The sequence below is a fragment of the Sebastes umbrosus genome, chromosome 13 (assembly GCF_015220745.1).
Source record: "Sebastes umbrosus isolate fSebUmb1 chromosome 13, fSebUmb1.pri, whole genome shotgun sequence".
In the NCBI taxonomy this organism is placed as follows: Eukaryota; Metazoa; Chordata; class Actinopteri; order Perciformes; family Sebastidae; genus Sebastes; species Sebastes umbrosus.
This window is the reverse complement of record NC_051281.1, coordinates 28,563,132-28,587,412: the sequence shown is the minus strand read 5'-3', so window position 1 is coordinate 28,587,412 and position 24,281 is coordinate 28,563,132. Positions and strand designations below refer to the sequence as shown.

Below are 24,281 nucleotides of genomic sequence, written 5' to 3'. Positions count from 1 at the left end.
GTGGTGCGCCGGCACACAGTCCAGATCATGTTCCCGTCAATCCGCTGCCCTTTCATGCCTCTTTTTCAGTTGAGCAAACACGTAGCGACCCTCACAGTTTTTAATTTCAGCTGATAATTGCTCTGATACCTAAACTTTGCTCATTTTGAGTTGTGAATGGCAGGGAAGGGAGGGACCTCCGAGGTGCATGCGCCAAGACGAGAAGAGAAGCAGACCGCTCGTCTCAGATGAAGATAGAGACAAGAGCTTAACCAGATCGGCTTCCCCCGTCGGCCAATACTTCAAACCTGACCCTTGACCTCTCCGTTTGGCCTGTCAGAATCACCTGTCCTCCTCTCTCTCTATCCTCGTCCAGCCCTCTCCGAGAAAGATGATCCCGACCACAGCTTGTCACGTATATACCTGGTGGTGACAGCCAAGTTCCCTCAGAGTCTTTTGTCCCAGAGGTCATCTCTGAAGCTCCTCTAACACTTAATTACATCTCTTCTTCAGGGGGAAGGGGACATGGCTGTCACATGTGAGGCGGATTCGGGCTCTTCACCGGCTTTGACACAAACAAATCGTCAGGAGGAAGACATCAGGCATATGGCGGTCGAAGTGAATGGGGAGCTCTTTTAAGGGTTAGTGATTTTGAATTGAGCGAATCGTCGGGATGGCCGTTCTTGAGTAATGGTCAGTCAGAGGACGGACATCTGGTCAGCGGTTCAATGAAGGCTGTTGGGGGTCACACGGTAGCAGATAGTGTGTGACGATAAAGGAAAGTGGCAGAACAAATCAGACAGCAGAAGAAGGACATAGACCCTGTGCTTGTCTCTTTCAAACTTCACACTTTACTTTTGACTATTTCACTATTTATGGTTGTAAAATTCCTCTCTCGTTGACTACGTTTATATACACACTAATATTCCACTATTATTCCAAATATGATCCGGGTCATGTAAACAGCTTATTCTGTTTGGATATTCTGAGTTAGGCTTTATTCTGAATGGAGCATTTTCCAATGTGGGATATACTGATATTATTCATGTTTTAGGAGCATTCTTTGGACATGTCTACAGCACATTCAGAAAATGCGTCTCAGTTGGGTTTTTACTGCAGTTTGTGGCACACAGCCTCTTTCCTGTTTACGTCCAGCTCTGTGTGTTGGAAACAACCCAATTAGCTGCCAGTTTGTAGAGCTGCATGCCCAAAAGAAAAGAAGGAGAAACACACCTACTTTTAAACATTATGAAAGACTTGGATACTTGGATGGTGGATGGCACACTGGTAGGAATATGCACCGTGATATGGCTGTGGCTGTATCATTTGTCTCAATATAAAATGTATTTGAATCACCACACTACATGTGATGTGCCCTGAGAGCAACAATGTAACTAGTGCAGCTATTTTATCATCATTAGGTTTGGACCCGATCAAAAATGGACCCGTGGAAAACCCACCCAAACCTAACATGCACACATTTGTTTTCACAATAAGTGACCTGATCCGACCTGAGGCCTGTACTACGAAGCAGGATTTAGGGTTAGCAAGGTAACTTCAGGGTTAACCCTTCAGGGTTTTCCGTCCTACAAAGGTGGATCACTTCTTACCGGGGTAGATCTCCATGGTAACTAATGCTGAACAGCTAACCTGCTCCGGAGCAGGTTATGTTCCAAATAAGAGATCAACTCGTATAAAAGCACAGACTACTGACCAATCAGAGCTTGATGCGGGGATCATATAACAATATTACACACATATGAAGAAGTTGCAGTCATAATCCAGGCTAAAAACAACACAGTTTAAACTGACAAATGCAGGAAGGACAGCTGGATTTATGCTCAGGGTGTTTACCGCTTTAAATTATGCTTTTATATTTATTTTTTTACTGTGTTACTTTTAGCCTGGATTATGTGTTTAACTTCTTTGTATTTGTCTAATATAGTTCACTCTTCCTTTGTAAAATGTGCCGCTCTGCCTGTCTGTATACAAGTCTGTGGACTTGTCCATGTCTGTGATTGGGCAGATGCTGCAGACACCTCACCTTTCATGTGAACGCGCTCCCAGCCAGATAGAGAAACCCTGGGTTGATTTACCGAGTTGATAACCACCTTCGCAGGACCGCTTAGTGTGATCTCGGTTGTTAGGGTTAGTGGAGCCAGATAACGAGAAGATACCCTGGGTATGTTGAACTCGCTTCGTAGTATAGGCCTCAGGTCTAAACAGAACTGGGGATCGTTAGACCTAATCCCAAATACCAGTCAACCCATGCAGACTCAAACACAGAGAACACAAACCCTGATGGCAAGATGATGCGAACAAGCAGTTGCAGTTAAAAAGTGATGTCCTTTTTCCTGGACTTCTGTGAGTTTACACTCTTCATCTTGCTACAGAAAGCTCAGTTTTCTCCTGTGATGATGATGATGATGATGTACAGCAGGATCAGGGATCTTATATTCACTCAGGGAGTAGACATATTGAGACCGATGGCTAAACCATGCCCGACCCGATCAGACTGAATACCATTTGGACCTGGCCCAACTTGTGTCCTGGTTTGGGTTGCGGCTACTAAGAACCGAGTGAACAAAGGAATACCTTTAATAGCAGGCAGTACACATTTACCCCCCTAAATAACTCCTGTGATAAACAGTATACACACGCACACACACACACACACGGATACATGCAGGGCTCTTGATAAGCTCTTAACTTCCACCATGTATGAAGTTCAAGGTTTTTTATTTGTCATTTGTCAATTCCAACAAAGCAGTCATTGGCAAGGAAAATCTTCAGTCTCAGGTACCTTCAACAATGATCATAAAATATATGTATATAAAAGGGAATAAACAAGTAATAGAAAGGAAAAGTGACAATCTAAGACATAAAGTAGTGCATTAAAATGTAGAGCTTAAATATGAACAAGTAAATATAAAATAGTAATGTAAGTGTAAATTTGTAATTTTGTTGAAGACAGTTTTTCAGATGGCAAAACAGAATGTAAACAGAATGTAGTAAGCATATGCATGATGAGAAGTAATATATATACACCGAGGTGTAAACAGCAATGTAGTATGTATAGAGAAGTAATATACAGTATATATATATATATATATATATATACTGTATATTACAGTTTGTAAAACAGTATGTAACGAATATAAAGGAGCTCTCTCAAAGTTAACACGATAACGTGTTAGCGCAAATACATTTTAAAGCCACATTTTTTAACACATTAATGCAATTTGCAATTTTTAGGTCATAGCAGACTCAGTTTTAAAGCTAGAGTGAAGAAAATGGTATCATATGAAACTAGAAAACCTAAGGAATCTATTGGTACGAAACATGGCATACTAACTAGCAAAGTTTGCCATGTTATGATTTGATCATCTTATTTTATGCTAAATGCAGTACCTGTGAGGGTTTCTGGACAATATTTGTCATTGTTTTGTGTTGTTAATTGATTTCTAATAATAAATATATACATACATTTGCATAAAGTAAGCATATCTGTGCACTCCCATGTTGATAAGAGTATTGACAAATCTCCCTTTAAGGTACATTTTGAACAGATTAAAAAACTGTGTGATTAATTTGCGTTTAATTGCAATTAACTATGGACAATCATGTAATTAAATATTTGAATCAATTGACAGTCCTAATATAAAGGTAAATAAAGGTAAAGTGACAATGGTAATGTGGAATCTGTCCCTGCAACCGCTGTAATGTGTGTTAATGATTAACTCCAGACAGTAAATAAATAATTAGAGACTCGTGCTGCATTAACTCACCGTCTATTGAAATAATGAGAAAATGTTCTAAACAGTGATTCACATTATTAGTCTGCAGTATTAAAAATCTTTAAGTGAGAGTGCTCAGCCCTAACTGAGGGAGACTCTAACGATTGGTGCAGAGAGGACATGGTGTATGTTTCCCAGCTATCGATGGTCAGCGCTGCAGCGCTTCGCTCCACTGACCCTCCTACATCCTCAATCTCTTCACTCTCCTAAGTCTCCACCTTCACCATCCTCCCCCTTTGTCTCCCTCTGCTCCTCACCTCTCCCATACCCAGCCCCGAGGTGAAAGAACTGTTCTCATTCAGGGTATAGTGGAGGGGATGGGGGGGTGAGCTTGCTTTCAGGTCTCCTTCCTCAATGGCTCTTTATGCCAGGACCCCTGGGCCATCAACATGACAATGTGACAATGTGGCGGGGCTTTTTAAAAGAGATCCTGTGTTTGTTAAGTGTTTTTCCCCCTGAAGAGCAACCACGGGGCAGGGTCAGGGGACCTGAAAAGTGCTCGTGAAAGACGAGGGCCAACTTTGATCACACAATGTGAAAGGGATGGATTTTTTGATTAACTTGAGCCGGGAGAGCCGGGTTCTGTTTCTTTTGGGTTTTAGAGTGTAGTGTGTGTAAATCTGAGTTAGGAGGATAATCTATATAACATAATTCACGCTGAAATTTGAAATTATAATTATAGAGTGCGTATCTGTTGTGATTTGACGCTATATGTAAAAATAAATAAATTGAATTGAAACCTTTGCATTAGACGTTCTGTGTGAGTATTACCCAGAATGACTTCCAGTGCAGAAAACGCTTTATTAAAGGTCCCATATTGTAAAAAACTTGATGTCTAACTTCATGTCTATTATATTATACAGCAGGTTTAAGTGCTTTATAAATACTGTTAAACTATCAAAACGCTCAATATACGGAGAAATACAAACAGCCCGTATTCAGGTATTGTGCATTTGAAACAAGCGTTAGGATTTCTGTCCATTTGTGATGTCACAAATATACAATATTTAGACCATTACACGGGTTTAAACGTAAACATTCTAAATGTGTCCCAGTTTATTTCCTGGTGCAGTGTATGTAAATAACATCAGCTGACAGGATGTAAACATGGATCCAAACTGTTGCCTAGCAATGCAATTCCGTTGCAATTCCATTTGAATGCACTAAAACGGAGCGTTTCAGACAGAGGGTAAATACAGGTATATTCAGGCAGACAGAATGAAGAAAATAAAGAGTTTTTTGAACAATACATGCATGTAAATGTGTTCTAATAGAAACGCAAAATACAAGTATGAACCTGAAAATGAGCACGATACGGGACCTTTAAAGGGATTTAGAATTGGGGGGAACTGTAATATTTTCCACACTCATGAATGCCTTTTGAGCGCCGTTAGAAATGATGTTGACTGGTGAGATTACTGAGGTTTATCTTTACATGTGGATGTCAATGGCATCAGTATAGAAGCTCCCCTCAACAGTGTCAGCACACACCTTCTTTGTAACCCCTGTTGCAGCGGTGGATGCATGCAAACAGGAAGCGGTGTAATCCCATTTCATAGTTCGTAATGAAATGAGTGACTCTCTAAATACCTCCCATTACAACATGTAGTGTAGACAGAGCAGCTGTTTAATTTACCACTCACTGTTTCTGCCCTTGGGACCCCGGCACCATGAAGAACATTCACAAACTGTGAGTGCTGTGGATTACGTGACTCCTTCATCTGTGTCACCTCAGTGACACTGGCTGCTGTTCTTTCATTACCATGAAGACACACACTAGTTTAGTTTGCTGCCCCAAATATTAGCCTCAGTTGAGCACCAAATGAAGCCAAATTTCCTCCTGTTTCAGTAATGTTTGCTAAGGACTACAGTGTCCAGCTGTTTAAGGAAATTACTGAGACTTTAAAAATAAAAAAAATGAACCTATATATTTGCCGTATCAGTAAATTAGGCTTCTGTTGTTCTCGCATAAGGAACGTTTAATAATCACACCACTATCTGAGAAGTAATATGCAAAATCATTTTGGATTTGACACCATAGATGGAAATTGTAAAAGAAGGTAACACAAGTCACCTGTTAGCTTGTGGCACATTGAGGCAGTTACTGTGATCGTCAGTCTTTCAATGAATTAAAGGAATAGTTTGGGTGTTTTGAAGTGGGGTTTTATGAGGTACTTGTCCACAGTAGGTGTATTACTTATAGTAGATGACGGTCGGTGTGCCCCCAGCATCGAGAAACAGACAGGAGCACCGACACCGGAGCAAAGCAATACAGTGCTGTGGACGGGGCCGCAGCAAAACGTATTTTAGCCACTTAAAAAAAGGGCCAACCTAAAGAAATCGTGAAGTGTACGCTATATCTAGAATATTTTCACCGCTTTATCATGCCGTCCGACAGCCCTTTCCTTCTCCTTTCCGACGGGGAACTGAACTGAAAGTGGAACTTATCTATGCTCTCTCCAAAGCCAGAAAGCTCAGATGACAATAACAGTACAATATAACGTAAACTTAAACGGATATAAACATTTTTTAGGTAAGCCTTTCTTTTAGGTAGCCCCGTCCACAGCACTGTGATGCTTTGCTCTGGTGTCGGTGCTCCTGTCTGTCTCTCGATGCTGGGGGCAAACCGACCGTCATCAACTGTAAGTAATACACCTGGATAAGATCCTCATACAACCCCACTTCAAAACAACCGAACTATCCCTTTAATATTAACAATTTTAAAGATGTTCGTTCTCATTTATTCAATCTTAATGAAAGGCATACAGTATTCAATCATACTGAGAGCAGGTGAAATTATCTGAAGTATCTTAGATTATGACAGCTGAACTGACTCTGATTAATACTGCCGATCAGTGAGACATTATGGGACCAAGTCAATCATCATTTTGGCTAAAACGTCAAGGAATAGGTGGTGCTCACTGTGATACATACACCTTTAAACCTTGACTGACATGTGATTATTAGTGACATATCCAAATTGTTTCTTCTGAGATTACCTCTGCATGGCACCCTTTCAAATACGGATTAGAGAAATACGAAACCGGCTCTTTGGGCTCTTTGAAATCCTCTCTAACAACTCCATCTTCCGCGCTCATGTTATTGCCTCTCCTTCGACTTTCACCCCAAAACCACCCAAGAGCAAAGCAGACAAACTCTGCAAATTCTTTCATTTACACTGCTTCTCCAATTCGGCTTCTTCTTTTTTTTTTTTTTCCCCAGCGGAGCCACGCTGGAAGTCTTTTCCTCTCCACCTCCATGAAACATTCTCTATTATTCATCAAAAGGAGCTTTAAGCACCTCTCCCTTCCCGTTACACGAGCGAAAAACAAGACATCTCTGGCTCTTTAATGCCGATTCCTCTCATCTGCTCTGCAGGAACAGAAATTTGTGGATCATTAAAATAAAACACAACCACAAGTTACAGAAAATTGATTCTTTGGCTTGGAGCAGAGGAATAAGAAAGAGAGGGAGGGCAGACAGGGGAAGCTGTTCCTGGATGGATGAACCAAGATTTGCCCTCAATTTCTGGCACTAAAATCATATCATTTCTCTCTTTGCTTTAATTCTGAGGAAATTTGTACTTCTGTGGCGGCGGTGCTCACACTCAATCTGACAATATGGGCTCACGGATGGATGCACAGTTACTCAACACAAAAGGTCCTTTTCCTCTGTGTGAAAGTGACTCATCTGACAACTGTTATCAGTTCACAACAACTAAAAGTATTCTTGATCTACAATGGAAGCTGCACACAGCGCGACTACATGTGAACAAATTATTTCTTTCTACTAAATTTAGACTCAGAGATGCTGAAAGCTGCAGGTAATTAAAAAAAACTATAAATGACAAAAAAAAATCCTTGTGAAGTTGGAGCACTTTCATTTTTAGCTTGAGCGGTATGACCTTTTTAAAGCTGATTCACTGGGCTTTTGAGTTATGTGTTTTTAAATATAGTAATGCCAGTTTATTTCGAGCGCAGCACTCCGGGGAGAGTTATCACAATGGCCTCATTTTGCCAGAGTGGGATGGCAATCTTTTTGTGCAGGACTGTGTCATTGTCAAGTTGTGTGTTTTCTTTTCTCCCTCGTTCTGTCTGTTTGGTTGGTTATCTGATGTTCTTGTCGCTATATTTACAAGCTCTGATAAAAGCATCATTTTAGCCTCTGATAGTGCATGATAACAGCATTTAAAAATGGACACAGGCAAAGTTAAATATAGGTCATATAGTCAGTTCTGCTGACAGCAGAGCAACACATGCAATTAACCGTCACAGTTTATACACTTCTACTCAACAGCTGAGGCAGTGAACAATCTTGAGGTTATGAAAACTGGAGGTGACTGAGCTTTTTCTTCTCTCTGTTTTTCATTTTAAGACATTAGTGGTTTCCTGTGAATGTTAATCTCTTCATTTTGTTGTCAAGAGAATTCATACGATACATACAGTATATAAGATGGATATGGCTTTGGATGATTTGCATGGCAAGACAGATTATTTTAAGAAGCTTTTTTTTGCTCAACTTCAAGTGTGTTTTGTCTGCGGGATTTCAAAAGAGTGCAATTTAAACACATTCTTATTTGATGTATTTGTTTACACATATAAAAAGACAACCTATAAGGACAACTCCCCTATTAGATATCAATAGTCATACTTAAAAAAGAAAAGAAAACGGATGAAAAGATAAAAACAAAAGATTGCATGATTCATCAAAGTTGAGAAATGTATAGAAATGTACAATTTACACAGAAGTTTATGTTTTACAAGTTCAGATGAAACCCAGGCAGTGTTATGAATCTGTGCTAATTACAGTCCTTTAGATGTTTTGTTGAATATTGATAATGTAGATGTCTACTGGTTGTTTCTAAAGAGATGGCCCCTCTGTATTTCAATGAATATTGATTAAGGGAAGTCCAACCGGCAACACGGAAGATAAAAAGTCCTCAGAGTGTCTTGTAGAATATGAGTAAATGTCTGAAGAGGACTTAAATCTTTTCTGGAAAGCGCTCTGCAAGTCACGAGTTGGGTGTACATATTTATACATGAATATACAAGTCTGCTATATGTTCACATTAAAAATTGATAGACGTTTTTTATTTTCTGAAGAGAGGAGCAGATGAGTCACATCTTTTAGCAAAGCTGAAAAAAAATCTTTTAGATAAAGGAAAGTCTTATTGAGATAACACGATAACATAATTTATATTGAGTAGGAGGGCCTGGATGCAGCGTAATAAAGAGGACGAGGCTGACAGAGTTAAAAAGAAAATTACATGTGCCATTGACCCATGTAATGTATTTAAATTAAAGGTGAGAGAATATAGGAGGATTTAAAAAAATATTCTGCATAATTTTCTAATTAAATTGACTAAAATGCTAATGCAAACAAGCTAAATCTGAATCATATCCATGCATAAATAAACTGCATTAAACCCAAATGGCTCATTTATTTGAGGACATTATACATTCTGACCCTGTTAACAATGTCGTGTTATCTTTGACATGTCACAAACATCCGATAAAAGGTAAATCATTGTTTACTGCTGTTTGGGTACACACACTAATTTGAGAGCACACATTAATACTTCAAGTTCACAAATATGTAATTTGTATGCACAATATATTCATTTGAGAGCACACATTTATTTATGAACACAAATACAGCTTTTTTTCCTTCATAACTCTGATAAGATTTAAATATACTCTATACAGCTAAAATGAAGTATAACCTTGACTTTGCTGTACAAACAACCCAATAAGTGGACAATCTGTATTTTTTTTTTCAAGTCATGCTAATATGTGATAGATAGATAGATAGATAGTAACTTTATTGATACCGAGGGAAATTGTAGTTTCCAGCATCACAGTTCCATAGTGCAAAACATTTTAGTAAAAAGGCAGTAAAAAAGTTAGTATTGCAAAGTACAAAGTACAAAAGAATATACCAGATATAAAAATACAAGGAGATGAAGAAAACTGTTAAAACTGAGTATAGTGCAGGGTAACAGCTGTGATACACGACTATTAAAAAAGTGAATATAGTGCAGAAGAGACTGTTAAAAATGAATATAGTGCAGGGTAACTCCAGTTGCTTAGTCTATGAAAGTGCACTGTGTGCATTATTATCACGTGTGCACATTTTATCACGGATTGCTCCGAAACCAAGGCAGTACAGACAGATATTGCCCACTTAACGTTATATAATTAATATTTTCCAAATCTATTTCTCTTGAGAAAGTTTGGGGACTGTACATTTGACTCGTGGGTGCGTTGATTTGACCGGGCAATCCCGAAGACCGCCGGGAAATATCGAAAGCCACGGTGCCTTTTTGGAAATTACAAACGAGACAAACCGCCATCTTCCTTTAGTTGGTAGGGCACAAAATAACAACCAGTTTTCAATGATTTTTTCTCCAAAATAGAATCGTTGAAGCAACTCAACTTGGTCGGTTATTGTAAATAATACATTCAAAGAGGAGCAGGTGGAACGGGATCCCAGATATTGTCCACATAGCAGACATAAGACACAGTAGTTTGGTGGTGCAGGCTCTACTAGTGGAGGTGGTCAACTGTTTACTGCTGTTTGGGTACACACACTAATTTGAGAGCACACATTAATACTTCAAGTTCACAAATGTGTAATTTGTATGCACAATGTATTCATTTGAGAGCATACATTTATTTATGCACACAAATCCTTTTTTTTCCCTTCATAACTCTGATAAGATTTAAATATATTCTAAACAGCTAAAATGAAGTGTAACCTTGACTTTGCTGTATACAAACAACCCAATAAGTGCACAATCTGTATTTATGTGCACATTTAATCACGGATTGCTCTAAACCCAGGCAGTACAGACACATATTGCCCACTTACGTTATATAATTAATATTTTCCAAATCTATTTCTCTTGAGAAAGTTTGGGGACTGTACATTTCATCCCCCCTACAGTATCCCTCTCTCTCCCTCTGGTACTTGATTGTTTGCACACAGGCAATATTTGCTGTTTGTATCATGATTATTTTTGTTTATAGCTTATTTTGTATATTGAATTTTTTTTGTTATTATTATTTTATTCTAACGTTTTTATTTATTCTTTTGTTATTATACTGCTTACTTGCACCAACAAAACCAAAGCAAATTCCTTGTGTAGTCCTCTTAAACCTGGCAATAAACACAATTCTGATTCTGATTTGACCGGGCAATCCCGAAGATCGCCGAGAAATCCCGAAAGCCGCGGTGCCTGCTGGGAAATCACAAACGAGACAAACCGCCATCTTTCTTTAGCTGGTAGGACACAAAATAACAACCAGTTTTCAATGATTTATTCTCCAAAACAGAATCGTTGAAGCAATTGCACTTGGTCGGTTATTGTAAACAACACGTTGAAAGAGGAGCAGGTGGAGCGGGGATCCAGATATCGTCCACATAGCAGAAATAAGACCAGTAGTTTGGTGGTGCAGGCGCTCTACTAGTGGAGGTGGTCAACATGGGCCGATCCCGGAGCCGCAGCTCGTCCCGGTCCAAACACTCCAAAAGCAGCAAGCACAGCAAGAAGCGGAGCCGGTCTCGGTCGCGGTCCAAAGACAGGGAGAGATCCAAGAAGCGCTCCAAGTCCCGAGAGTCGAAGAGGAACCGTCGCAGAGAATCCCGCTCTCGTTCTCGGTCCACCACAGCGTCGACCCGCAGAGAGAGAGCAGCAGCCTCACCGCCGGAGCGCATCGACATCTTCGGTCGGACGCTGAGCAAGAGGAACGCTCTGGACGAGAAGCAGAGGAAGGAGGAGGAGGAGAGGAGGGCCGAAATGGAGAGACAGAGGAAGATGTGAGTAGATATTTTATTATTAAAAACACTCGGCTGTTACATAATGGAGCACGTATTGAACTGCAAGGTGTGCTAAGCTAACTGCTAGGCTAGTTGCTAGGCTAACTGCGTTAACTTGTATGGATAGCGTTAGCTTGTTAGCACTAGCATGCTAGCCGCCAGAGCATGCTAACGTCAGCTAGGCTGTACCAAGGCCTATAGAAGGAGTCTGCATCACGCGTCATATCTCTGGGGGTATTGCACATGCGCAGTAAAATCCGGCCTGAACTCATCGAAATTGAGCCAATCGCAACGCAGCCTGAGTTACACTGCGCATGCGTAATACACCATTCTCCAAGACCCGTGTCCTAGCCTCCTTCCATAGGCCTTGGGCTGTACAGGGCCTACAGACTGCACTAGTATCCCTGTCAGAGCAGATGGCTGCACTGCAGGGACCAGCTCACCTTTTTCAGCTGGATTGTTCCTTGAAATTCAGTTTAATTATGAAGAATATATGTTTTATAAGAACTGATGTTTTTTTTTGGGTTTTTTTAATTGATTACGAATTAGGCTAGAACACAAATGTACACACTTCACAGTTGTGATGTGGGTGTGATTACTTTGTTTTTTACATATATTAAACCCTTCAAAAACAAAGTAATCATTCCTGCAACCCTGTCCATCTGCAACCATCTTGGACTCTAACCACTGGCCACTTTACACTTACTTTACACTATACATCTTATATACCACTTTATAGACTGCACATATTTAGATATTACATTTATTTATTGCACATAATACATTTATTTATTGACGGACTGCACACACTATCTTCACCCATTCACTCTGTATCTATATCTTTTTTATAATTTCTGTATACCTGTACCTCCCCTGTGTTTCACTCTGTTTGCTGATGTTGCTGCTTTGACACCTGAATTCCCCTTCGGGGATTAATAAAGGTTCATCTTATCTTATCTATTATTGCCATAGACTGTCACTGACTGCATTTTCAGTGCAGCAGATTCCAAGCAAGGTCGCTGGCCCTTAATGGACTGCATGAGGTCAGGTAGTGCTGTGCAGTTTGTCAACCAGTTGCTCTATCGTTAGAAAATACTTCATAACGGTTTTGAAAGTTTAATAATTGTGTAAGTCACTTATTGGGCAAAACAAATAGTGTAAGGTATGCCCCTTACCCTCTATCCCTAACCTTTCCTTAAGGCATTTAGTAGAAAAATAGATGAATGTATGAATCAGTGTGGAAATAATAGTTGAACAGCAGTCTCACATGGAGCAGCACGTAGTACATGGGGAAATAATTTGTGGTCATCATATTTATTTAAACACGTGACTAACTTACTGAATGCACGCAAGAAAGGATGCTTATTGTAGGGCTGCACAATATTTTGAAAAAACTGACATTGCAATTTTTTTTTCTGTATGTGAAAAATGGAAAAAATACAGGGAAAAAAATATAAGAACATTTAACATTTTGTTTTGTTTTTCACCTTAAAGTTAAATGCGTCAATCTGGTGCCCTTTGAGAGCAAAATGAAGAGCCTAGATAAACAATTGTGTGCTCTTGTTAACAATTCAATCATACACACATTGGTAGTGCAGATATGAATAGTGATGGCACGGCAAAATTTACACCCACAACGCAGGGTTAACATGATGGCTCCATGTTTCAAGATGGGTTGGATGGGTTGCCGACGGCGATGCAGAGCTAACCCCTTGCACTAAGGACAGTCCGCCCTGGTTGACAGTCGCGCCGTGAACCCCGTCCATCTCTGCAGGGAAAGAGGGCGTAGTGAGCACTAAGTCCATGGCCCCCGGAAGTGGCGAGGTCCGGGTGAGGGTTCTGTAACGCTCACAGCCGGAGCCGCGAGCCACCTTCACCCAGGGCCCTTCCAAGCCGACCTATTAGAGCCGGTCACGGTGCACCGCCGTGGAGGAAATTTGCCCCGCACTGGGGAGAGGATCCTTCCACGCCAGGCTGCAGTCTCTGACCTGCAGAGTTGAGTCCCCCGGGCAGGCACGCAACCCACCTGTTGATTATGAAAACTGTGGCATGCCTACCTAGATTGTAGGTAGTTAATGGGAAACATTGGATTAGAATTGAGAATGGGGCGGCTGTGGATCGGGGTGTAGAGTGGGTCGTCCTTTAGCCACAAGGTTGGCGGTTCGATCCCCAGCTCCTCCTGCCTGCATGTCAAAGTGTCCTTGAGCGAGACACTGCACCCTAAGTTGCTCCCTGATACCCCTTTCGCGTTGATCAACTCGCCTTTGCAAACCCTGGTCGAGAGGTGGGTCAGACCAGGGTCGATTTCGATGTGAACGGCACAGACCAGGGTCGCTAACATGCGTGGCTGGGCAAACCTATTCGGTTGCAAATGAGGGCGCATAGTCGTGACGCAACTGTCACAGGTCGCCGTGGCTCATAAACAAACGGTGGGACGGCAGCAGGAATGATTTCAGACATACCGGAAGTGAACGACGGACGAGAAAAACACGGATGTATGGCGGGACTCTGAGGTGCGGGAGCTCCTGGATGTCCGCGGAGAGGAAGAAAAAAGTGGTAGATGACTGGACGGTGAGGGACAACGTAGTGTGACGCTAAACGGACATACCAAGGCTGCTGAATGAGAGAGGCATCCGCCGTTACGTTACACGAAAACACACCGCGTTTATAATAAGCCGACCACCTCTCGGTACCGCCAGCTGTACACGCATCTTTTCAGTTTTTAAAGCGTGTTTGCGCTATTTGTAACGTTACCATTTTTAACTTTTTATCTTTCCAAATAAATATGCTAAAAAATCTATCTGTTATAAAGTATCCCCCCCTCCTCCCCCGCAGCCCACATTTCTACCACCTGAGCTAACTGGTATGCATTGCTCCCAGGTTGTGACCCAGGTCGTATCCTAAGATAAGGTCAGATAACCCTGGTCCAACCCTGGTCATTGGTGTGAAAGGGGTACAGGTTTTACAGTATCTCACTGCTCCTAATGCTTAGGACAGGTTAAACACAGAGGTCACATTCCTGTATGTACCTGTATGTATATGATGATTGTGATAAAGTTCAAAATAAGTTTAAATGGTAACTGGACTTGCATTTATACAGCGCATTTCTAGTCTTTCGACCACTCAAAGCACTTCACACTGCATGTCAGCATTCACACATTCACACACACATTCATACACTGATGGGAGAGGCTGCCATGCAAGGAGCCAACCTGCCCATCAGGATCTAATCTAATACTCATTCACACACCAATGACTCAGCCTTCAGGAGCAAATAAGTAAAACTGCGAGTTTTCCTTTTGTATCAAGTAGCAAAAAAGTTGTAGCATGACGTGTTTGAGCTTGCATGTCCTGTGATGTGACTATTGCGCACATTGCAATATCAATGCTTAAACAACATATCGTGCAGCCCTAGCTTATAGTATGTAAATTGGTCAATTAGCCTTTCAGCAATGTACTCCTCCTAATGTTTAAACATCCAAGTGTCTGACTATGCATCAGTGGTTGGCTCAGCTGCTGAAGCAGCAAGTTGCTGCTTCAGGAGGTGCAGCTGATAAAAGCACAACACTGTCACTACTCTGCGACTACACTGCAGTGGGTGCCACACATAATGACCAGAGCCCGTTTATTGTCTGCTTGGCAGGTTGTAACTGTTGGACAGGGAAGTTGCTATTGTGAAGGTGTGTGTGTGCTAGCCAGAGGCACACAAGACACCTGAGATGTGAGCCGCTGCCCAACACCTGGCCTCCTGAGTGGCTCTTTTTTTTTTACTGCTTAATGGCCACAGGGCCACTTAACCAGGTATACAAATGTAAATATCACGACACAGAGACTCGGTAGATAAGGAAAGACTCGGGCCTGAGTTGGGTAGAGTCTCTGGTTTCCACAGTGGCTGACCGAATGAAATGAGATCCATGCAGGGTAGGTTGTGTGTTTACAGTTGTGCCAGAAGCGATGTGACAACACTCCTCCCAACTCTTAATAGCTTCCTGTTGAGGGTGGTGGTGGGGGAAAAAAGAGCAATTTAAAAGCATTTTCAATCAGGTAAACAGGATGACAGGTGACCTCCATCTGCATCAACCCATCAGTCTGCTGCTGTACTGGACAGGTTCATTGATTCCTATAGAGGTAGTAGGCTCAGGCTGGTATAGTGAGTCACTTTCCCACACATTCAGAATACCTGGACTGTGCTATGCTGTATGTAGCCAACCTGTGATTTGGCCATAACATTGGTGGTTTTACATATAACATGCATGAATGACTTGGTAAAAAGGTGTTGCATACTTAAGATGCCATGTTGGAGGTCAGCGTTTTCCCAGTTTGCAATAAGCACCAATCCCCTGCAGCTCTTCATCTAACCTGTTCGCTGGCTGCATCTTCTTTTACCAAATCTCCTATTAAACATTTAACATTTCCCCTCTGAAAAAAAGTCCACTTCCATACTAAAAGTATGTATTAGCTATATACTTATTGTTATAGTATAAGGCTCCTGCGTCCTAACCGTGAGCTCTTGCATTCAATGGGGAGTGACCTCAGTGACCCGCGATATGTGGTCGTCCCTGATGTGAGAGCACAGTGGAAATGCATACGTAGACAGCACTGTTTAAGCATGCTATACCAAGCCAGTGGAAAGACTACACCAGACTCGCTGTAAACTAAAGTCAAAAATGTTAATTGCAGTGACACTGTGTGTAATTCAATGACTGTGACTCACTGATAGAGCTGCACAAGGAAGAAATAATGCTGCAGATAAATGTGATTTTCTTCTTTTTTTTTTAAAGTCACGAAACATTTTCAGTATTTGCGTTATTAACTCACTTTCTTGTTTTGTTCGTAGTTTAGTGCTGCGTAGCATGTGTCTTTGGTATGAGAGCAGATCGGCTTTATGATAAATCGGTTCCATCCCTGATTTCCTATAAACTGTCCCTCTTTATTATGTCTCCTCTCATTCCTCCTTTCATGTCTTTTCTTCTCCCCCCATCCTCCAGCCGGCAGCAGGAGATCGAGGAGAAGCTGATCGAGGAGGAGACGGCACGGCGAGTGGAGGAGCTGGTGGCCAAGCGGGTGGAGGAGGAGCTTGAGAAGCGGAAGGACGAGATCGAGCGGGAGGTGCTGCGGCGCGTCGAGGAGGCGAAGCGCATCATGGAGCGGCAGCTGCTGGAGGAGCTGGAGAGGCAACGGCAGGCAGAGTTGTCGGCGCAGAAGGCCAGAGAGGTAACGCTCGGTCGTTTGGAACGCAGCCCCTCCATTCCCTACATACCTACCAAACCCCCTTTAAACCCTCTCTCCATCTCCCTCCCAGTCACCTCTGACTGGTGCTTTTCTACGGGACGTGGGGACGGTGGGGGGAGAGGGACCCCCACCCCTCCCAATTTACTTTTCAGATTGTAATCTAGCCATGGCACAAGTTTCACTGCAGGCAGGGGATATGCAGGGCCTGGAAGTGGCCGTCCTACAGGGAAATACAGTATTTACTGGTAACAAAGCATTGCCAACGGAGTGTCAGTGTAACTGTTCCTATGGTCATTCTTACAATTTCAAATATGGGAGATGAAACTTTGTGCATGCAACTTAAATGCACATGTTTAATCTCTGGGGAACAAGGCCACAAATTCCAAATAATGGAACTTTGTACAACATGTGCACACGGTCATATCGCCTGCTCCTGAGATTGTGGCGCCTGCAATATATATCCTTCATTTTCTCGCAGCCACTTACTTAACAGGTTTCGCACTGAGAAGCTAGAAGTATGGGATTTTTGGTTTTCTAACAGCGGGAGTCGTGCTGAAACTGAAGTGGCAATTTTAGGCTTTCAAGCATATGATTGGCTATTTCATACTTAAGAGGTGGAGTGCGAATATTGCCGCCGTTAATTTTGGCGCGTCGAGGGAGATTTCCCAACTTGCCCGTGAGAGTTTTGCCATGGCAGGGTTACAAAAAATTGACTGACTTCATTCTTTTTCATCATTTTTTTCCCCCTGGTTCGGCTTGATCTTTTTCCTTTTCATATTTGCTAGCATCTTTGTTCATATATGTAATAAAGAGCTCTCTTTTTTTAAGACGACACTTCTTGTTTTACAGTCACTGTCTCTCTGCATCACTGGCCATTTTTCCAACTTTTCTCAAATGCCTGAAATGACTAGCTTATGTATTATGTCTTTTGAAAAATTATGTTTTTTTCTTACGAATTGGCTTAGCCAGGCTTTAGTTTGAGTTCTAATAAGAAGCTCAACCCCAAGGACCCTTCTTTAAAGTTAGTACAAGCCCCTTTGCTTCTTTCTCTCCTTTTGCGTTTTAGAGAGTAAAAAGTAGACGGCTGTCTGACAAACCCTGTGCCCCACCTCCCCAAGGCTTCATTAAGACAAGGGGCTTTGTTTATACTACAGTAATAACGTATTGTGAATGAGAAGGGCAGCTAAAGCCTAGTGACCCCGACTTGCACAGGGAGCAACCAGTGGCTCGGTACTAATAGGGTGAGAAATGTAGTCCGAGCATGCCTCCCTTTACCTTCGTGGACTTATTGGGTCACCCCTCTTCCTGCCTCATGCTCTGTCTGTACGCTACCACTCTCCTCTTTCTAAATCTCCCACTCTCAATCCGAGACACCGACGGAACCGGTAGAACTAGCAAAGGCCCCTTCTTATATAACCAGAAGGTCAAGATCAGCCTTACAGTGTTGAGCTGAAGAAGCTTCATAACTCTTACAGGAGTTTCTGAAACAAGAGTGGAGATTTCCTGTCTCTTTTACTCTGACATTTTAAAAATCACATCTGATGTGTAGAAATGTTAATCACATGTTTGATTCACAGACGGTTTATCCTGTACAGGTTTTCTTTACCACCCCACCACCCCCCCGACCTTCTCTTTAACAATCCTTGTTTTGAAAATCTTCTGTTAGACGCCATCTGCTCTTGGATACATAATGACGGACCACTACATTTCCTGTTTCCTGTTTGACAAGGTTAACTATCTCCTGGTCTAACCTCTATCTATTAATATATCTTTTTTTTTTCTAATATTCATTATGTTATACAGTTATAGAGCTTTTTTCCTCCCTAGAAAAACAACAAATGTACTGTGTTTTGTACTCATGACTTGCTTCCTCTATAGGGTTGCTGCTAAGTTTTGATATTGTTATTTATAAATACATTTTTTTTTGTGTTTTTGTTTTGTTTTATTTTGGAAAACACAACTCACCAACTTCCTAACTAGCACTTGACCTGAGCTGGCCTGCAGCCTTTCAGCTCAGCCGAGACTTGTGTCCTGTACTGTAAGTGTACCGTGGTCCGGTCCTCCTCGAAACGCACACAGACGCCACTTTGTACTGTACTCTCCTTCGCCCTGCGACTATCGTCTCAGTGGGGGACTGAGCCACTGTAAAGGAAAGGAAAAAAAAAACACACACACTAAAAAAACAATGTGAGCTGTGGCTGCAGGCGCAGGCTAAAGCAGTACAGAGATCAGAGTTATAAAGAGGAATGCCGCCGGCGCGGTATGGCAGAATCCCCCCCATACCCACCCACCCACCCCAGGAGCGCTTCTGTCTCTGCAGGGGCCACACAGTCCGGACGAGACAGTAAATATTCAACCGTTTAATGCCGAATGCTTTCACCAGTTGTGTAGGTACACAGGCAAGGATGCAAAGGCAAAATGCGTAGGTATACGTGCATTGGTGAGCCAAAACTATTCCCTCCTTTATTTGTATCCTTTTTTCTCTTGCTTATAATGATGTTTTAAAAAAATCAGCAATTGTATTTTTCTTCTAGATTGTATTGTCTGTCATTTTATATGTCTTTTATTCTATTTATGAGTGTGATGAGTGGGCTTCCCCTTTTTTGGAATTCTTGTGTATACATTTTAATGTCTTTCACAATAATGCAGTGAGTGGCCTAGATGTGGCGTAGCTTTTAATTTTTTTTCTACGAGGGTATTAACAGCATTTAGAGGGAGGGGAAAAAAAAACTAGCGGGTTCATTTTTTCCCCCACAGTTTTCTTTATGCTTTATGCTTTTTGCCCCCTCCTTTTGTATTTTTAAAAAAACGATTCAGCCTGACTGCAAAAAGAATGCCACAGTGTGGTCATGTGCGAGAGGCTAAACAAACTTCTCTGTGGTGTAATGAGTTAGTTGTGTGCCGTATGTGTGCTGGTGGCGAGTATGTGTGTGTGACAATTAGAGGGCAAGCGTGTGTATGTATGTCCATAAAGTGCTTTTGTGGCTGTAGCCTGTTCGTGCGCTAACATGGAACCGTGTCACCCGTCTAGGAGGAAGAAAAATCTAAGCGGGAGGAGCTGGAAAAAATCCTGGAGGAGAATAACCGCAAGATCGCCGACGCTCAGGCTAAGCTGGTACGCCCTGCTCTGTGAAACTGCTTCTTTTCTGCCTCTTTTATGTGATACATTTATCCCATTTCAGTCAAATTCATAACCCCTCAATGTAATAGATTTTGCATGCGGCCTTGATTGCACATGAATAGACGATCCCCTTTTAACGCTTTAACACTTTAATGCTGTCAAAACCCCTGAAAAGCACTTGTGTTTGTGTGACATTATAACACAAGAATGGGGGTTTGTTTCCTCTCTTGATTCACTTTTCATGTTTTCATTATATTGATACCCACAAATAGTTTGAAATGTAACCATCCTGATCCATTCAATGATAAATAATTTCACTTCTAAGTGCAGTAAGAAAAAGCCGACACACGTCATGTCTGGTTTATGTCCTTTTAATGTCACTTATGTGTCTTTAATTCCAAATCTTTGTCCTCCACTGATTGAGACCTCAAGGCTCCAACCGCAGCACAACATGATCGAATAACTTAATAGTCCTTTGGCAAGAAAACCACTTGTATTGAGTGGCTTTGAGTTGATGGTTATCAGCCTTGGTTACCAAACCAGTGGCTTTTATTTCCTGTTGGCTATATAAGCTCAAGTCTGACTAATTTGTAAAGCAGTTCTTGTTTGATTCGGGCTTGATTTAGACATGCTGAGGCTGTAGTAAAACCGCTGCGCACAGAAACGACAAGCAGACACTAACGCTGGATCTTAAAAGGGGGTATGAAGACGATGCCAGCAGCTTGTGGGCAGTTGGCTTTAAAAGATACAGCTTTCTTGTCCTTGTCTGACCTTATTGTTTCTGCTTTTGTGTGTCCGACAGGCCGAGGAGCAGTTGCGTATTGTAGAGGAGCAGAGAAAGATTCACGAGGAGCGCATGAAGCTGGAGCAGGACCGTCAAAAGCAGCAGAAGGAGGAGCAGAAAATCATCCTCGGCAAGGGCAAGTCCAGGCCCAAGCTCTCCTTCTCCCTCAAGGCCACCGAATGAGAGACTGCTCCCCCTTTTCGTCCACATGTCGCGCCCTGCCTTCATCCACACCCAGCTCTCCCTCCTCATCAATCGACCCCACTCCTCTTCCTCCTCCTCCTCCTCCTCTTCTGAGGAACGCTCGCTTCGTTTTGGAAGTGCTGAAGGAAGGCCGAGGAAAAAGGGGTGCAACCCGGTGTGTTAACTCGCTCGTCCCCCACGTTGTCCCTGCCGGCCTTGAAGAGGAGGCAGCTCTTCGCCCCTTGAAGGACCTGACTGCTCCCCTCCACCCCATCCTAATCCCCCCCCCCCCCACCGCACAGATGAATCTTCTTTGTGCTTTTTTTTTTTTTTTTCACCCCCTCGGTTTTATTTTCATTTTTAGGGGAACTTGAACTTTTGATGTAGAATGCTTTAACATGTCCCTCGCCCCCGTAAGTCTTAACTCTGGTGTAACAGCAGCGAGCCACTGTGCGCCTGCGCTCTTCTTAACATGTCTTCACAGCCAGCAGTCAATAATAGAACGCCAGTCCCTGATATAGGAGAGTTATGTGTGACTTTGTCTAGTTCAGTCTACTGTAAAAAAAACACTCATGTGCAGCTCGGGAGTCAGCCTGCGGTTTTCCTGTTTTCATTAAAACAAAAAAGAAATAACAAGGTTCCCAAAGTGGCTGGACGCAGTGGTAACAAATCACAGCACAGCCTATAAAAGCACAGTTAACTTCCCGTCCAGCTGACAGCTTTGTGTCTTCCACCTTACCTTTACTTCCTTTTGCCCATAAGCTCCGTTCACCATATAAATCTACAGCTTTCTTTTCTTTTCTGCTTCAGCTCTGTCTGCCATGTATATAATTTTTTTTTTCTAAATGACAGCAGCATGTCGAGCTGAGAGGAAATGTAAAAGCTTGTGTTGGATTTGAAGTCGCTGCGGCGCAGGTGAACTCAGCCTCGACTCCCAAGCTGCCCATGACTGAACCACAACCCTTAACAACAGGATATGTGTCTCGTCTATGATAGGGGGGGGGGGGGGGTGCTGTGGGTAACGGAGGAGAGAGAGAGAGAGAGAGGACGTTTCCTGATGATGTAATTTTATTAACCTTGCTGTGATGTGCAGACTCCCACTCCTCCTCTCCCCAAATTGAGATTGTGGTATGAAATTGAGCCACGATTTAGAAATACAAAAAAAAAAGGTCACAGTTAACGGTAAAATACTTGAGTTTTTATTTTATCCGACTCTCTTTTGGGAAAAACAGCCGAGCATAGCGGTCCACGGTGTTCTGTCCCAGCTTTGTTGTAGTAAATTAACATGGCAAGGCAGCCTCACTTGGTAAGTCTTGATTCGTTTAGGATGGACAAGTTCAGGTAAGATAAGGTTTGAGGTCAGCAGCAGTGTGTGTGAGTGAGTCAGTGAGTGAATGAGAGAGAGAGTGAGAGTGAGTGTGTGTGTGTGTGAGTGTGTGTGGTTGTGAGTGACAGGCAGGCTGACCTCAGGTGGGTATAATGACTTTTTGTTATGTTGTGGGATCTTGAATATGTCATGTAATTTCCCCCCCCTCCCAATTGTCAAGGGACTGAACAGTTCAATAAATCCATTGAATGCCTCCACTGATGTGTGTGTGATGCTGTTAAAGAGTAACCCCCCCCCTCCCACCTGACCTCTGTTTACCAGGATGAAAATTAGCTTTATGGAGACTTCAGGCTCACAAATAAGTTGCTGTGTGGCCTTTATTCAGACTGAAGATCACTTCACACAATCCTTTTAAATAAGTAATGGTTTCACCTGGTCACTGACATATTGGAACGGTATTAACTGGCACCGTGTTGGGTTTTTTCTTATTGAACACTATGGATCCATTTGATCCAGTATAGGCCCACATCACCGTCAAGTTAACGGAATCCACCGTAATAATAACACTAATGAGTTGGCAGCTCCAGTTTGAGACTCATGCAGCCGCTGTTAGTTTCCAGTAAGTGAAGGCTGATGTGACACACTGAGATCAGCTCACACCGACCGACCGGCACGGCCTCCTCCTCATCCTAGTCCTTACATTAAAGACTGAACCTCCTCCCCCTCCTCTTCCTAATCATTACATTAAAGTGAAAGACTGAACGACCTGTGCAAATCCGCACGGATCTCTACTGTATTTGGAACCGGTTTGATTTATTGATTTAAACTAATGAATCTAATTGTAACTGTCGACTACATTAAAGGTGAAAGTGAAGCAAATGATGGATGAAGATATTAATGTCATGAATGATTAAACTCTTGTCACCAGACTAGAACCTGTTGACCCAGATCAGAGGAGCAGCACCGGTCTCCTCATCTTCATCTCTTATGAAATAATGAGTCAACAGATGTGACCGGTATGTCGCCACATCTAACCCCAGCCAGTGGGGAAGTTTCCGGTGAAGAGAAGTCCCCCTGCCCGGCCCGGGCTCTCACCACCGACCCCGGTGCCCGACCCGGCCGCTCCGCTGCGGTCCGGTGCGTTGCGCTGCTGACTAAGCGGCTCCACCGCGGCCTGTGTACCGGGGCTATACCGCCTCTCTGTCCCGCTGCTGCTGCCAGTCTGCTTTAACTCCGCACGGCTCACTGCGGTCCGGTAATTAAAACAAGGAGGACTTTAGTTGGTACAAATACAGCTGGCCTCTGAAAACTAAACCAAACAGTTTTAGAGAGAAGTAGCCTATTGGAATTATTTATTAATAATAATTATAAAGGAATTATTCTATTGATAGTTTGTACTAATATATAGCTTATTATTATTATTATTCATTATTACTGCTCCACTTATTTAAAATAATGTTATATTACTATTTTAATAATCAATGCAAGCTGTGAGCTCGTCAAACTTGTGCGTTAATTGATTTGAAATAAAGTAGCAGTCTGTGTTATCAGGAGAATTTCCATTGAATCCACTTTATCTTTGAAATTGTTTTTTACAACAACACCAGTTAAAATCCTGTCTGTCCAGACTGCTGTCCTGTTAGTGTCGAGCTCCACAGATTCACAGTTCACTTAGTAGAGCTCAGTAGATTCACTGAGACGCTCCTCCGCAGCAGTTTACTGCCGACGGGCTGAGAGACTTTGTTTCAGAGGCAGGAAGGAAGAGATTTAAAAATAAAGAAACTCTAAACTTCCTCTGCGCTGTCATCCACAGCCTTTCACTAAAACAATACATTTAAAGACAGTACAGCTATACAACTTTACATCACATTTAAATATAGCTTCTTTGAGTTAACACAATTTATAGTTCAGACAGAGAAACCTTCTGCCAGAACAGGCAGGTTAGGAAATATTTTACGGTGAGAAAAAAGCCAAATAAAAATACATTGTGGGCCTTTTTAAAGACACTTTTAGACTAGCCCCTTTATTTAATTTAATTTA

The 24,281-nt window shown here is 42.2% G+C and overlaps 1 protein-coding gene across 1 annotated transcript; it reads left to right on the top strand.

Annotated features, from left to right (window-relative positions):
• Positions 1-11,001: 11,001 nt before the first annotated feature.
• On the top strand, positions 11,002-22,498 carry arglu1a (arginine and glutamate rich 1a). The gene is made up of 4 exons (XM_037789363.1): positions 11,002-11,594; positions 16,583-16,808; positions 19,858-19,941; positions 20,750-22,498. Exons 1-4 carry the CDS (start codon positions 11,260-11,262, stop codon positions 20,912-20,914), a joined length of 810 nt encoding a protein of 269 aa, XP_037645291.1. The 5' UTR covers positions 11,002-11,259; the 3' UTR covers positions 20,915-22,498.
• The last annotated feature ends 1,783 nt before the right edge of the window (positions 22,499-24,281 follow it).